The sequence below is a fragment of the Nanorana parkeri genome, unplaced genomic scaffold, assembly GCF_000935625.1.
Source record: "Nanorana parkeri isolate BGI_ZX_2015 unplaced genomic scaffold, ASM93562v1 scaffold962, whole genome shotgun sequence".
NCBI classification, from domain to species: domain Eukaryota; kingdom Metazoa; phylum Chordata; class Amphibia; order Anura; family Dicroglossidae; genus Nanorana; species Nanorana parkeri.
Genome location: NW_017307230.1, coordinates 474845 through 490432, shown reverse-complemented (window position 1 = coordinate 490432; position 15588 = coordinate 474845). Strand labels below are relative to the sequence as shown.

General features: G+C 48.3%; 2 protein-coding genes across 3 annotated transcripts in view; one reads left to right on the top strand and one right to left on the bottom strand.

Moving 5' to 3' along the window:
* CFAP57 (cilia and flagella associated protein 57) overlaps positions 1-11917 on the bottom strand; it is a 31669-nt gene extending 19752 nt beyond the window's left edge. For both annotated transcript variants that reach the window (XM_018566613.1, XM_018566612.1), the window contains exons 1-7: positions 11811-11917; positions 10670-10853; positions 9470-9786; positions 8408-8697; positions 5334-5493; positions 2804-2956; positions 623-762 (exon numbers count right to left, since the gene is read on the bottom strand). In XM_018566613.1, the coding sequence (XP_018422115.1) occupies positions 623-762; positions 2804-2956; positions 5334-5493; positions 8408-8697; positions 9470-9786; positions 10670-10826 (1217 nt within the window). In that variant the 5' untranslated portion in view covers positions 10827-10853; positions 11811-11917. The remainder of the gene's footprint in view (positions 1-622; positions 763-2803; positions 2957-5333; positions 5494-8407; positions 8698-9469; positions 9787-10669; positions 10854-11810) is intronic.
* A 72-nt stretch (positions 11918-11989) lies between these two features.
* The window catches only part of EBNA1BP2 (EBNA1 binding protein 2), an 8590-nt gene continuing 4991 nt past the window's right edge, over positions 11990-15588 (top strand). Inside the window, exons 1-5 of the mRNA XM_018566605.1 lie at positions 11990-12016; positions 12498-12586; positions 13873-13956; positions 14657-14832; positions 15389-15512. Of these exons, the coding sequence (XP_018422107.1) occupies positions 12512-12586; positions 13873-13956; positions 14657-14832; positions 15389-15512 (459 nt within the window). The 5' untranslated portion in view covers positions 11990-12016; positions 12498-12511. The remainder of the gene's footprint in view (positions 12017-12497; positions 12587-13872; positions 13957-14656; positions 14833-15388; positions 15513-15588) is intronic.

Here is a 15588-nt window from a genome sequence, read left to right as displayed (position 1 = left end):
TATAGTTATCGGTATTAAAAGAACATCTAAGAGGAAAACTGTTTACACTAATTCAATGCAACACTGTCCTATTAGATTGCGGCACAGCTGGGCAATCTCAAGTCGCAGCATGCCTTGCCATTCAGCAGTTGGGAGGGTAAAGTTAAGGTGCCCATACACCTGCCGATTATCGTACAATAATCGCAGGTGATCCCGCGATCGTACGATAATCGGCAGGTGTATGGAAGGCGTGCGACCGTTTCTACTGTACGGTCGCACGTCTTTTGTCTTCCGAGCACGCTTGAAAACGCGGTGAGAATCGTAAGATTTTCGGCGGGTTAGTGGCATGCTCGGAAGACAAATGGCGAACGGGCCGGTGGGCGCAAGCGCACACTGCCCGTTCATCATTGCAGTCATCGGAAGCCCTCCACTCAGCGGGGCGGGCTTTGCGATGATCGCAAATACGATCTGCCTGTCCAAGATGGGCATATCGTACGAGCATTTAATTACCTTACCACCATCGCACGATGAAAGTCGTGCGATGGTTGTAAGGTGTATGGCCAGCTTAAGACTTGCAGATCTTCTACAACACATGCTCTGCTAGTCGCCCAATGCAGGACTAGAATTACAAAAGGCATCTTACTTGTTCTCGTAGCTCCAGATGCGCACAGAGCGGTCCAGGGAGCAGGTAGCGATGAGAGGCTTGCGGATACAGATGCTCAGACCAGTAATGGAAGATGAATGCCAAGACTCAGTCAAGAACTCAAAGACAGCATCATCTCCCTGTAAGACAAATGACTTATCAATGTTACAACAAGCAGGAAGAAGTGCAATCTAGCTCCAGGCGGTGCTACAAATAACAGTAGGCTTGCCATGTTTCCAAGGCCCCCTATCATTCTATGATTAAAATGGGTGAAACTTTGGCCCCACAGTCATATTTCCAGCCTGTGCAACCGTAAGTAGAGATGAGTGTGCTCTGACCACAGCTCTTGTATAAAATAATGTATTAATATCACACCAGAAAATCTTTAATGTCCCCACTGTACCGTGGGAAAGGATAAAAGTATATCCCAAAAGGGCAGACATTATTTATCAAAACAATTTGCATAGCTATTTGTCTGCATGTACATTCCCTCTGTGCAAATGAACCAGCTGTTATGAGAATGGGGGAAAATCAAATGGTATTTACTACATTTTCTCTTCTGGTTGAATGTTCTTCAAATGTTATGGGCAGTAGTAAAAATAGGTTCATTGATAAAAAAAATGTAGAGTGAATGGGGAAAATACCTCATTATGGCCACTAGAGGGAGCTGAGGATCAAAGGAAATCAATACATTTTAGTAACAAGAGATATAATGTAACAATTCTAGAATGTGCAAACAATTGACCAACAATTATAAAACACTGGAGGGAATGTATCCATTGCTACTACTGTAATATAATCAGACTCCGCCCACTACAGGGTACCTGGAAAAAACTAAAGGGAGGGGAAGGAGACAAGACCAGTCACCCTGCACAAGGAGAGAGGGCAGCAGTGACCGTTTTTTATTACAGGAGGGGGTAAAGACAAGACCAGTCACCCTGCGCAAGGACAGAGAGCAGCAGTGACTGGTCTTTATTACAGGAGGCTGCAGAGACCAGACCAGTCACCCTGCGCAAGGACAGAGAGCAGCAGTGACTGGTCTTTATTACAGGAGGGGGCAGAGACCAGACCAGTCACCCTGCACAAGGAGAGAGGGCAGCAGTGACCAGTCTTTATTACAGGAGGGGCGGACACAAGACCAGTCACCCTGCACAAGGAGAGAGGGCAGCAGTGACTGGTCTTTATTACAGGGGGGGGCGGACACAAGACCAGTCACCCTGCACAAGTACAGAGAGCAGCAGTGAGCGGTCTTTATTACAGGAGGGGGCGGACACAAGACCAGTCACCCTGCACAAGGAGAGAGAGCAGCAGTGACCGGTCTTTATTACGGGGGGGGTGGAGACAAGACCAGTCACCCTGCGCAAGAAAAAGAGCAGCAGTGACCGGTCTTTATTACAGGAGGGGGCGGAGACAAGACCAGTCACCCTGCACAAGGAGATCAGCACTGACCGGTCTCTATTACAGGAGGGGGCGGAGACAAGACCAGTCACCCTTCACAAGGAGAGAGGAGCAGTGACCGGTCTTTACTACAGGAAGTTCCAAGTCTAACACGGGATTACTACACAGATCTGGAAGAGATTCACAAAGCTCACCAAGATTCAAAAAGAATACACATGACTCTTGTATGAGGACAATATTGACTTATCCCAAGGTTGAGCTCTAAATATGCTGACGTAGGGTGTTCCTCTGGTGACCAGCGACGCAGGCTCCCAATAGGAGGATGTTGACATGGGGGAATGGCTCCATGCACATTGGCTCTGATGACTCTGAAAACACATTTAGTCTTACCATATATTACTGGCTGCAGTCAGTGTTCAGACACTCGGGAGTATCCCATGACTCCGGCATATCCATGCTTGTTTTTATTTTATCTAATAGACGATATATTCCTTGCGTCCGCATGTTTTGAATGGTATTTTTATTATTAAAAAAACTACTCTTTATTTTCCAAGGACAAGGGACTGCTGTCCTTTCTTTTGTTTTTAATAGTGTACATCACGGGTAGCCGAACCCTGCCCCTCTAGCTGTAGTGAAACTACAAATTCCAGCCTTCATTTGCCTCTGGGAGTCATGTCTGTGGCTGTCAGTCTTGCAATGCTTCATGGGACTAGTAGTTCCACAACAGCTGGATGGATGAAGTTTGTCTACCCCTGCTGCGCATGTATACTTGTCAGTTCTCACCTTACTGATCTCAGCAGAAGACAGGGCGATGCTGTATAGCTGGCTCTTATTGGTACTGACAAGTACCGTCTCTTCCGAGGGGCTCAGGCACATACACAACACTTCCTGCTGATCGGATAGGCCGGGGTCATTACTGCGTTCATCTGGTGGGATCTGCCAAAAAAAGACACATGCATCTAAATGTGTTACAGCATCTTCCATATTGTTTTCATCATCTGGTAGTCAGCAGTCATCCAGTAACCATCAGTAGTTTCTTCATCTTTCCTTTGTCCCTTTGAGATGATTTCTACTCATTGTTATCCCTGAGACGGGAAGTAAGTGGAAATTCCCTTTTAGACATTTGTGACCGAACGATAAGTCCCCATTGGAAGATTTTCCCACTATTCCTGTTATGGTGACAACTAGGGATGTCCCGATACCGATACAAGCATCGGTATCGGGACCGGTACAGGACATTTTGACAAGTACTTGTACAAATACCCCGATACAAAGCGCCGAAGCTTGCGCTATGTTGTTTTTTTTTTCCACTTGCCGCGTCGCGCCAATTGTTACTGCTGCTCCGGTGGGCGGCGCTCCAGGCAGTCGCCGGCCACCTAAATTAGGACCCCACCTGGAGTGCCACCCACAGTGGCGCGATGCTCCTCTCCAGCTCAGCGCCGACGACGTCCTCACGTGTGTGGAAAATCGTGAGGCACCGCGATCGAGGCAACAGTGAGTAAGGCGTGGCCTGGGCTTTGTTTTCTGTGTGATCTACTGCTGCAGTGCATTCTATATCTACTGTACATATACATTAGATATAGAATACACTGCAGCAATAGATTTACAATTCTGCACTGCTAATCTGAATGGGTTAAATCATGATCCATAGTACATAGCTTGTAGTTGTACTATGGATCATTTAAAGTCACCGGTCCCTTAAAAAAAAAAAGGAAAAAAAAAAAAGTATCGGTAATTGGTATCGGCATGAGGGGAAGTACTTGTACTTGGTCCTGAAAAAGTGGTATTGGGACATCCCTAATGACAACTGTAACATATTTGGACTTACTATAACGTTCTGTCCTGATGATAGTGATCACGAGGACAAATAGAGAGGGTGAATCTCCCCAGCAGAGGACACAGACAGCAATAAAAACCAGAGAGGGATTCTAAATCCTCTCCAGTCCATCCACAACTCACTTCCTGTCTCTGTGACAGCAAGCTAGAAATAAGTGGAGCAATTGTCAGGAGAGAATGACACAGACCATAATAACCTGACCGAGAGTGTGACCCTTCCACATTTTACTCAGAAAAGTGTTCTTCAATTACAGGAGGGGGACGGATACAAGACCAATCACCCTGCACATAGAGAGAGAGCAACCATGACTGGTCTGTATAACAGGAAGCTCCTGCACAGAGGCAACATGGAGGAGTTCTTTCATCCTGGAGTACTGCACATATATGAAGGAAATACAATGGCCATATTAATAGGAACACCGTTACCAACAGGTCAGGGATCTATGTGCGAATCAGGTATGTACTGCCGTACAGTACAGGGTATAGACAGCGGTGTCACCAGGCCAGGTGTAATCTGGTGCGACTACTGGGTGTTATCCGGTGCGCATGTCATTACATTACATGTAACATCATTACACATGCGTGTAATGATGTCACATGCAATTCACATGCAATTCACTCCCGACGGCCATCTTGGGGAGGGGATGTTCATCTGGCAGGATAAGGTATGCCGCTGGGTCCCATCTTCTCATATGCAGCTGATTTTTCCGGGGGGGTGACACCACAATGACAGTCAGTCATTGTGTGGAACCCAAAGGATTCAGCCCGTGACACACTGCACGCAAAGCCGTGCAGAGTGAAGCAAAGCTGTTCCGGCACGGAGCTTTGCATGCAGTGTGCGCGCAGTGTGCAGGCCGATGATTGACTGCACCTTCAGCCAATCGGCTCGTGCGTAACAACCAGCCGGACTTTGCATGCTGACGCGCGGGTTTATACACGCGAGCCGATTGGCTGAAGATGACATTTTCCATCTCGGCACGCTCAGCTACGCGAGCTCTCGCAAGCTGACGTGCCGAGGAGAAAATTACATGACACACTGCTCGGGAAGGCAGCGCGCCACCGCTCCGCACTGCTTCGCGTGCAGTGTGTCACAGCCTTTATGCGTTGGGAACCTGAACAGGGTTGTATTCTTGCTATGTTCTTGTCACTGGAAAAAAAAAACAACAATGTGCCCCCCACTGTTCTGACAGCAAGTGAAGGTAAATCTCCCCAATGGGGACACAAACGAAAACCAGTCAAGAGATCTACCCTTTTCCACACTTTGGGCTGGAGATGGCCCTGGGGTCATTTAATGCTTGAATAATACAAGGCTAGCATGTGATGTAAGAATAAGCAGTGTGTAATAAATGTGCGCCCTCCATAGGCGGTGACATATAATAATAGAAGAAGAATGATATATGTGCTTGTTTGGACTTTGCCGGCTTTGGGGTCAAAAAGAATGACATGGCCTCCTCGTCTTTCATACATTGCGGCTTACTTTGATGTTGCGGACTCTTTTGTAGAGTTCTCGGTCTTCTACTTTATCATACATGCAGACTTTGCCGGGGCCCCCGGAACACAGGAAACCTTTGGAGTAAGCCAAAATTGCATTTACACGCACTGGAGACGAGCTGGCGCTGTCAATGGCTGAGAATGTGCTGTGGGAAGACAGAGGCAACTTCTAAACGTTTACAGATAAAATATGTTCAATTATTACAGCAGAGAGAGACAGTTCATGTAGAATTCAGGAGCCGCTTCGTCCAATCAAGGAAACTGCGGTCATTTTCAGCATCTAGGGAGCATGTATGTCTACGCACAGCATGAAGATTACCCAGCTCCTGGCATTGCCCAGACACTTAGGTGTCTATTTTCAAACAATTTGCACAAGCATTCGCCCTGCAAGACTCTATGAGCGTTCGTTCTGTGCAAATACAGCCACAAGTACATTTTCCTTTACCTTGCATTTAATGTAACACCCCATTATGGCCACTAGATGGAGGTGAGGAGCACAGAAAATAAGCATTTATTCCTATGCTCCTCCGCTCCATCTAGTGGCCATAATGCGGTAACGCATATTTTCTTTTCAGGTCGAATGTAACGTATTACATTCAACCTGAAAATAAAATATTCTAAGATTCTAAATATTCATGATGCATTCCACTATTTCCTTTTTTTTAGAACTTCATTGAAATGTCACAATGACATTTTATAACGTTCTATAGGCACTGTTGTACTGCGTTGCACTGAGAAAAGTACTGCATGCCGCACTATTTTTCAGCACACACCACCCCAACACAGTGATGTGGACCGAGCCCACCTGGAACCAGGCAAATTACCTTGTCTGGTGCTGCAGCTGCGCTGGAAAGAAGCCTCAACACAATGGGTGGGGATGAGCCCTTAAAGTGTAATAGTATACAGCAGGCCTCAAAATTTCCACTCGCCCCCTCGCAATTGTGAAAATTGCGTGGGGGCGAGTGGAATCTCATCGAGGTGCGCCGTCGGCAGGACCAGGGATGTGACACTACCCCCGCGGCGATTGCTCGCTTCTGTTCTCTCTTCTCATAGGCCGCTGCAGCTACAGAGTGCCAGAGAAGGAGAAGAGAGAACGATCGCCGCAGCGGTAGTGTCCCGTCCCTGGTCCCGCCGGCGGCGCACCTCGATGACATTCAGTTCCGCTGTCTTCTGCAGCTTCCTCCGCCCACCTCAGCTGCCAGGCTGGGAGCAAGACTGCCATCCAGAAAGTTATGTAGCAGGGGGAAAAGAGGATACATGGAGGATCTCTGCACCCCCCCCCCCCCCCCCCACCCCCACCCCCCCACAGACAAGCGAGGTTTTCTGACCTCTGCGCTGTGCGTCTCTCTGACCTCTGCGCTGTGCGTCTCTCTGACCTCTGCACTGTGCGTCACACTGACCTCTGCGCTGTGCGTCACACTGACCCTGCACTGTGCGTCACTCTGACCTCTGCGATGTGCGTCTCTGACCTCTATGCTGTGCGTCACACTGACCTCTGCGCTGTGCGTCACACTGACCTCTGCGCTGTGCGTCACACTGACCTCTGCGTCACACTGACCTCTGCGCTGTGCGTCACACTGACCTCTGCGCTGTGCGTCACTCTGACCTCTGCGCTGTGCGTCACTCTGACCTCTGCGTCACACCGACCTCTGCGCTGTGCGTCACTCTGACCTCTGCGCTGTGCGTCACTCTGACCTCTGCGCTGTGCGTCACTCTGATCCTCTGTACTGTGCGTCATACCGCTGACCTGGCGGAGTTAAGGCCGGGGCAGGGTAGGGGGTAGCTGGCGCAACTGGTAGCGAGTAACTTTTAAGGCCTGGCTAGTAGCTCAGGACTTGAAATTTTGAGCCCTGGTATACAGTATATATATCATTTATAATAGAGGAAGTCTAAGGCTGCTAGTTTCTTCTTTCCATCAGTGTCTCGTTGGAGAGATTTCCCTTCATTTCCTGTCCTGTAGACTCAAAGGGAAGTGAGAAGTTATTTTTCCAATGTGAGGGAAATGCCCTCTCATACAGTTGTCGCTGAAACAAGTGTTCCCCATAGGGAGGGGGTTGGATTTCCTCCACTTTGGAGAGATTTCCTCTCACTTCCTGTTGTGTCTACAGTCAGGAAGTGAAGGGAAATCTACTAAAAGGGACACAGGTGGCAAAAAAAAAAAACTTTTCTAACCCTTTCCCTACTCTATACAAAGCTTAAAAAAATATTTTGGTTTAAGATGTATTATTAGTTTCTAAAACTTGAAAATCTCTTTATCTGATTCCAGACTGCAGACTAAAGTTCCCTCGCACAATGCCCCATAATCCGCGTCCCTCCTTTCACAGCTAGCAGCTGACACTATGCGCCGCTGCTAGCGGTCAAACAGGCTGTCACTGACAGCTCGGGTCCCCACAAACTAATTAGGACAGTTCCCAAACATGTGAGCACTCTGTTTGCAATGACATCATAATCACATGAAGGCGGGAAGCTCCATTCATAAATAAGATCTCAGTTTAGTACTGTAATTGTCGGACACAATTACAGTAATAAAAAATTGTACTGAAAAAAATAACAATTAAAAAATGATATCCGGACAATGAATTTTTCATGTAATGAATAAATTGTTTGTGAGTCACCCGAAAAGTTTGAGGTCTTCGGAAATATACTTGTGTTATGCCTGGCACACACCTTACAACCATCGCAAGACTTTTGTCTTGCGATGGTTGTATGGTAGTTAAAAAAACGTACGATCTGACTATCTTGGACAGGCAGATCGTACTTGCGATGATCGCAAGCCACGCCCCCTGAGGGGCGGGCTTCCGATGACCGCAATGCCGAGCGGGCAGTGTGCGCTTGCGCACACCGGCCCGTCCGGCTTTTATCTCACAAACGTGCTACACGCCCGCCGAACATGGTACGATGCTCGGCGGGTTTTCGCACATGTTCCTAAGATAAAAGTCGTGCGACCTTACAGTAGTAGAGGTCGCACGGCTTCCGCACACCTTACGATAATCGTACGATGGCGGGATTTCCCACGATTATCGCAAGGTGTGTGGGCACCCTTAAGCTTCTTTCATTTACCGTCCATCCTCGGATGACTCGCCCCGTTTGTCGGATTGTGGTTGTGGAACGCCTCTTCCTGCGATGTTCTGCTCCCAGCGCAGATCCCCGGATTCCCAGAGGCAGAGCCTTCCCGTGTCTGTGCCGCAGATGACACGATCCTCGGACAGCCACGCATGACACAGGAAGTTCTGAGGTTCTACTTTCTGGAAGTTCGTCTGCCTCAGGTTTCCTTCCACATAGCGGAATAGTTTGAAGACGCCGTGACCCGTGACGCAGATCTGTGTGTTGTCATTCGGATTGAAGCTGACCTGCAGCAGGCAGACAGAAGGAAGTAGTGTCAGTTTCTTCCGCTGCTAAGTAATGCGTACATCCACGCATACAGGTTTATTACCTCCCACAGAGATCACAGTACCCCCCCCCATGCCTTCATCTGCTTTTCTCTCCAGAAGGACGGTGCCATCATTGTTCTGGCATCACCCAGGGTCACCATCTACTTCATCAAATTCATCAAAACTGGAGCAGACAAAAACTGGAGCAGCTGTGCACAGCAACCAATCAGCTTCTGTCTACAGTTTACTTAGTTATGATTTGAAAATGAAAGAGAGATGCTGATTGGTTGCCATAGGCAACTGCTCCTGATTTGTCTGCTCCAGCTTTTATTAATTCCCCCCCAATGCATTTATCCTTTTGACCCCAACCCTGACCTAAACGATCTCACCTTCCTCCTTCACAGATCCGTACTTATCGAGATCCGACGGGCTTGGTCCTGCTATTGTTTACATGCAGTGCTCCCTCTGCTGGCCGCCCTTGCACATTACACCCCCATAGACTTCTACAAGGCCGTCTCCCAGAAGAGTGAGGAACATGGCCAGGAGCGGGTGTGAATAAATAACCCAGCAGCCCTCGGATCTCGGTAACTGCAGATCTGTGGAGGGTGACGGCGGGATAGTGCAAAGCAAAAAAGAATACGCCCTTTGTCACTTATTTTTTTAAAGGAGTTGTAAAGTCCCAGCCTGCCGGACCCCTCCCCCGCTATTGGCTGACCTCAATGCGTCCTCGCCTGTACAGCGCCGCTGTTACCTGGTAAATGGGGTTATTCTGGCTGTCCGCCTTCACGGTAGCCATCACTTTCTGCTTCTCCCACATCCAGAAGATGATCTGCCATTCGGGAGCCCCTGACTGAGCCACCAGGTACTTGGAGTCCGGGGAGAAGGAAAGACTGACGAACGCCTGGGAGAGGAAGTCCGGGGCGCTTAGCACTTTTCTCTTCTTGAACGGCACGGAGGCCAGGTCATAGATGGTGATGGTGGCCTTGTCTGAGCTCTTCTCCGACATGGCCAAGTAGCGGTGGTTGGGGCTGATGGCCAGCGCCTGCATGCCCTGACCCTTCTCTGAGCCTGCGGGTAGAAAGGAAAGTCAGGAGATAATAAATATAATCCTGCAAAATCAGAGCTGGATCAGAGGGTGATCCTCATCTTCCATCCAATTTAATTCCTATTGAAGTGGAAAACTTTTTTTTTTGGGGGGGGGGCATGGTGTCCCTGTTGATGCCCCTGCTCCTTACTCATCTCAGCAAGAGTTTGGGGGCTGTGAGGGAGCACAGCTAGATTACAGCAATGCAGGACGATCATGGCTGGTGGGAGGAGCCGGCAGGGTGCTGTACATAGCTTCCTGAAAACATCACAGCACCTGGCCTCAGTACTGTTTTCAAGAGTCCTCAGCCTCGATGCTAGCAGTGGGCTGGCTCTTGGGAGGAGTTATGCAAATATCAAAATGCCTTGATGGACGGGTGTCAGCAGCGGTGTTTTTAACTATGCCGACGTCCGCGTCATCCCATCCACGTGAGTATCACTCGGGGAGCCGCTCTCTGCGAATCTGCCGCTCCAGGCAAACGCCTTGTTTGCCTCGCGGCAGATACGCCCCCTGGGTGCCAGTCTGGAGGAGTGGGCGTTCATAAGCAGGCTGCACTTGCATACAGACCGCCCTAGGTAAGGTCCACATGTGATGCTGAGCCTCCATGATTGACAGAACTGAAATCCAATGAATGAAAGGGGCGTGGCCAGACACAGTCAGGCCGGGGAGGAAAGTGCTAGATGATTCTGGTTGTCCTACAGCCAGGAAATGAGGCTTGATAAACTCTTTTATTACAACAAATAAAAATTCATATCTGAATGGATCCCTCAGCGCATTCATCCTCCCAGATATGAATAATGGCGGCAGACTCCTCGCCGTCTCCTATTGGCTGACGGGCGGATGGAGGCGGCCTCTACAGGATCTTACCCGGAATGAACTTCTGCCATTTCTGATCCACATTGTACTTGACACAGTTGTTGCCGGACGGGAAGATGACGGTCTGCTCATCGAAGTAACAGATGTTATTGATCACCTGAGAGCGCAGGCCGAAAATATGATGCGACTGAGCCACGATGGCCGACATGGCGTGCCGACTGTCCAGAGACACGATCTGCGAATAAGAGAGCGACGATGAGATCAGAAATCATCTACAGGAGACTTCTCTCATCAAGAATGTACAGAAAGGACGCAGACAGAGATTTCCCTTCACTTCCTGTCCAGGTAACCAGTATCAGAGAGAACAGGAAGTGAGGGGAAATCTCCACCATGGGGACACAGCCAGAAATAAAAAACACAACAGAGCTCCTAACCCGTCCCAACCCCCATCAATGGTGGAAAAAAAGGGGGATTTATAAATATCAGATTACAGTACAGAAGATATATAAATGATATGACTGATATACACAGACAGAGAGGGGTGACAGAGAGGTCGGGGGAGGTTATATAGAGGTGACAGGTGTTGTATACAGGTAGGTATGTAGTATATTCAGAGAGGTAGGTGTTATATACAGGTAGGTAGTATATACACGTAGGTAGTATATGCAGTAGGTAGATGATGGTATATACAGGTAGATGTGATATACAGGTAGGTAGTATATACAGGTAGGTAGGTAGTATATGTAGTGGTAGGTGTTATATACAGGTAGGTAGGTAGTATATACAGTAGGTAGATGATGTTATATACAGGTAGGTAGTATATACAGTAGGTAGATTATGTTATATACAGGTAGGTAGGTAGTATATACAGAAGGTAGATGATGTTATATACAGGTAGGTGTTATATACGGGAAGGTGGAGGATATATACAGGTTGGTAGTATATACAGAAGTAGATTATGTTATATACAGGTAGATGTTATATACAGGTAGGTAGGTAGTATATACAGAGGTAGATTATGTTATACACAGGTAGGTAGGTAGTATATATAGGTAGGTGGTGTATACAGGTAGGTGGAGGATATATACAGAGGTAGAATATGTTATATACAGGTAGGTAGTATATATAGGTAGGTGGTATATACAGCAGGGAAGGGTTTATATACAGGTAGTTAGAGGTTAAACACACTCACACGGACTCGGTGCGCTTCTCACTGATGTGTTCTCCTGTCACCATGGAGACGGGACGCTGAGGCCGCGGAGGATGTCGGGAAGGGTACTCGCTCTGGTAGGGAGGGAGGTCGCTCCGGGCTGCCACGTGATTCCCTGCGATGACGTAGACGGAAGTGAGGTTTGAGGTGCTTCCGCTGGGTTACACGTGAGGAGAGGAGTGTGTACGGTGAGCTATCCATGTGTGTACTGTAGATGGAGGGACTGTGCAAGGAGAAGGGGGGGACTGTGTGTGGAAGGAAAAGGGGGTGCCGGGGGAGACTGTGTGTGGAAGCAGAAGGAGGTGCTGGGGCGCTGTGTGTGGAAGGAGAAGGGGGCGCTGTGTGTGGAAGGAGAAGGGGGTGCTGGGGGGGACTGTGTGTGCTAGATGGGGGTAGTTGTCTTATCAGAGTTGGAGAGGAGGAGGAATGTGAGCTGACACTTCTTACACACTGGGCATATAACACTTCTTCCCAGCTTCCCCCTGTCCTCTGCACCCCCCTGTGCAGCACACCTAAAGGGATAGCACACAGGGAAATGTGCACACTTCATGGGGCCTCCTGGGCTTATATTTCACCAGCCTGTAGTTTATCATTTCACCTTATCAGCAGAGGAGAATCCTGCGTTCTGTGAAGTATTCTTATATAGTCTGTTCTTATTTCTCTTTATAGAATTAGAGGACACCATGTTGGATCACGACGAGGAGAGCGCGTCTGACTCCGATTCTGACATCGATCCTTCTGAACTGACCGATAAAGAGGTGATTTTCCCCACACCCCACATCGTGTGAGCCGGTACCATCCTTTGCTCTCTGCCTGGGATGCACCGTTATAGGTTACACTGTTCCCAGCACTCTGTGTAGCATACAGAACACATCCCACTTTGTTATGGAGAGGGGGATGTGTTTTGTAGTCTTGGCCCGTGGTGACAGCATTGCTGCTCCATTTACACAATCCAGTGAGTGAACTTTGTCTTCATAGGACAGGAAGTGTGTTACTGGCAGGATCACCAAGGGGGAAAAAAAAGAAGTCATCACATCTACGCTGCATTATGTTTCATTGTTGCTTCTGGGTTTAACGTTATGGGCACAGTTTTAGGATTGAGAGTTTCTGATTTAGAGAAATGTCAGTGATGAGGCTGAAAATGTGCCATTTGTGATAAAAACGGAATTGGATCTGGCAGCGGGTCATGTGATCATTGCTGAGACATTGGTCACATGGTCTCAGCCAGAGGATCCTTGGAGACCGGCATTCAGGCAGAGCTGGCCAGTGCCGATCAGAGTCCTGATGTTCATTTTGCCAACTCCGCAGCAGCAGAGAGTCACATGATCGGGAGCCTTCATGGGATTGCTATTTTCTCAGGAAGACAAAGTTCTCGAGTGTTTCATTATCATTTCTCAATTTTTAGGGTTCACTCACAGGAGCAAAAACGTTGCTGCATTCAGGTACGCCTACATTCAGGTACGCCTACATGCCTCATCGGGACGCAGCAGCACTCAAAGCTATGGCCGCATACATACTGGGCAGAGAGCTGTGTCTAGTTTGTATGTGGGCAGAGAACGCTGGCCCTAGATGCAAATGGTCTGGTTTCTGTGCCGGTCAGAGGCCCTAGTTGCATGTAACCGCTCTTATGCGTGGTCACATACAAACAGGAGCAGCGGCCATTAATACGTACAGCATGCTAAATCTGTCCACAGCTGTATGCACACGACATGCGCCAGGGGCCCCAAGTTTCTCTGCCAAATGCCAGCAGAGACCCTAATCGTCCGTATGGATACACCAGAAGAATACCAGAACCTTTATCTTGTAGCAGAACTCTCCTGGTAACATTGTGTGCCGTGCCAGTCTGTCCCTCCTGGGTGCTATCAGCAAGTTGTCTCTCCTGGTAACATTGTGTGCCGTGTTAGTCTGGGTGCAGTCTGGAAGTTTGCTTTCAAATGATAAAATCTGGTTAGCATTCTCCTAACTTGCTGACCTGCAGCAGGAAGCGTTGGGTGTGCATCGCATTTATAATCCAAGTTTGTACTTCTAATTCTTTCCATTACAGTTACAAGAAGCCTTTGCTCAGGGAAAGCTGAAGCCTGGATTAAACGTGGTGCTGGAAGGAAAACCCAAAGCTGCTAATGACGTGGTGAGGACACGGCGCTTCTTGTTCCTCTTCTTCTTGTGCCCCTTCCCAGGAACATGGATAAAATATGTCACCGGCAAACCCAGGAGAATGCTGCAAAGCCCAAACCTTTATTGCAGGATCAACTTAGAATGCAGCATTTCAATGCCGTGCAGAATCCTTTAGCTTGTAAGCCCTCCGGGGCAGGGCCCTCCTTACCATCTTGTCTTGTCTTGAATTGTATTGTAATGTCTTCCTTATATTGTAAAGCGCTGCGCAAACTGTTGGCGCTATATAAATCCTGTATCATAATAATCCCTTAATCAGCCATGTGATAGGCTCCTGCTGGTCTCCAAATGTTGCATTCTTGGGTGAGCTTGCAGTAAAATTGTGGGCTTTGCAACAAACTCCTAGGTGTGCTGGCAGCATTTTTTCCACTGACACTAGTTACTATTACATTCAATCTGTACGGTCTAATCAGGGTCTCAATGCTTAGTCACTGACCTGGGACAAGTATCGAGATCAGAGATTAAGATTTGTCTCCATCTCTGTGTCTAGTGCTTCTCCAGGTCAGTGGCTCAGAAAGTATTGAGGCCATTGGCAGCCAAGCAGCTGGCATTTTCAAGATGTCAACAATGGTAGCTTACGTAAAGTACAAGAAAGGGAGCCAATCAAACTCTCTTCCTTTCATAACGTCTAACATGACATCTGTGTTCCTCTTCAGAATGGACTAAGACAAAGCTTTCAGGATCTGAAGAAAGATCTGGAGTGGTTGGAGCGTCTGGACGTAACAACGGCGCCCGAACCAGACAAGACCGTACAGACGGCACAGAACGGGGTGGAGGCAGCTCAGGGTTCTGATCTCAATGCCGAGGATGATTTCCAGAGGGAAATGTGCTTGTGAGTGATTTGCTACTGAACTTGTAAAACCTAAAATGTGTCTTGTGGAACTCCCGTGCAAATGTGGCGCACATGAATTGCACTATTCCCTGCGCAGCATTGTTACCATACAGTGCCGAAAGCAGCGATCAGACTTTGATATTCTAGGGTACCACTATGACTAAACCTTTTGTGGGTGAAACGTGTTGGTGATGGCACCACTTTGGACGGGTGCTGGATATAACTGACTGACCGTTCCTGCTCTTTTGCTTGCTTGTCTGGTGTCAAAGTTCATCACAGTTTGGGGGGGCGTGGGGCAGCAGTGTGTGGCATGAGCTTTGGGGAAAAGGCAAATCCCAGGAAGACGAGCACCTGCGGCCGGCCAGTTGAAGCGGTGCCACTTGTATTTGTTTGTTTGCTTTGTCTGTTTGTCCGGAGGTTGAAAATGTTTGTTTGTCCTCCACAACAGTAATTGTCATTTTACTCATCTATGTTTTGGAAGTTTAGTGTTGAAGCGGGTCATGAATTCCAGAGTTCGGCGCTCCTTTTTAATATTGATTCCCTCGTTCTTTTCCAGTTACCGGCAAGCACAGGCGGCCGTGCTCTTTGCTCTGCCACGTTTTCATCAGCTGAAAGTGTTCACAAAGCGCCCGGACGATTACTTTGCAGAGATGGCAAAGACAGACCAGCACATGCAGAAGGTAGGCCCGCTTGCAGTTTTGAAGTGAGTGGCTCCCCTCCTGCCCCCTGACTGTTGTCAGCATTCAAGACAAGGAC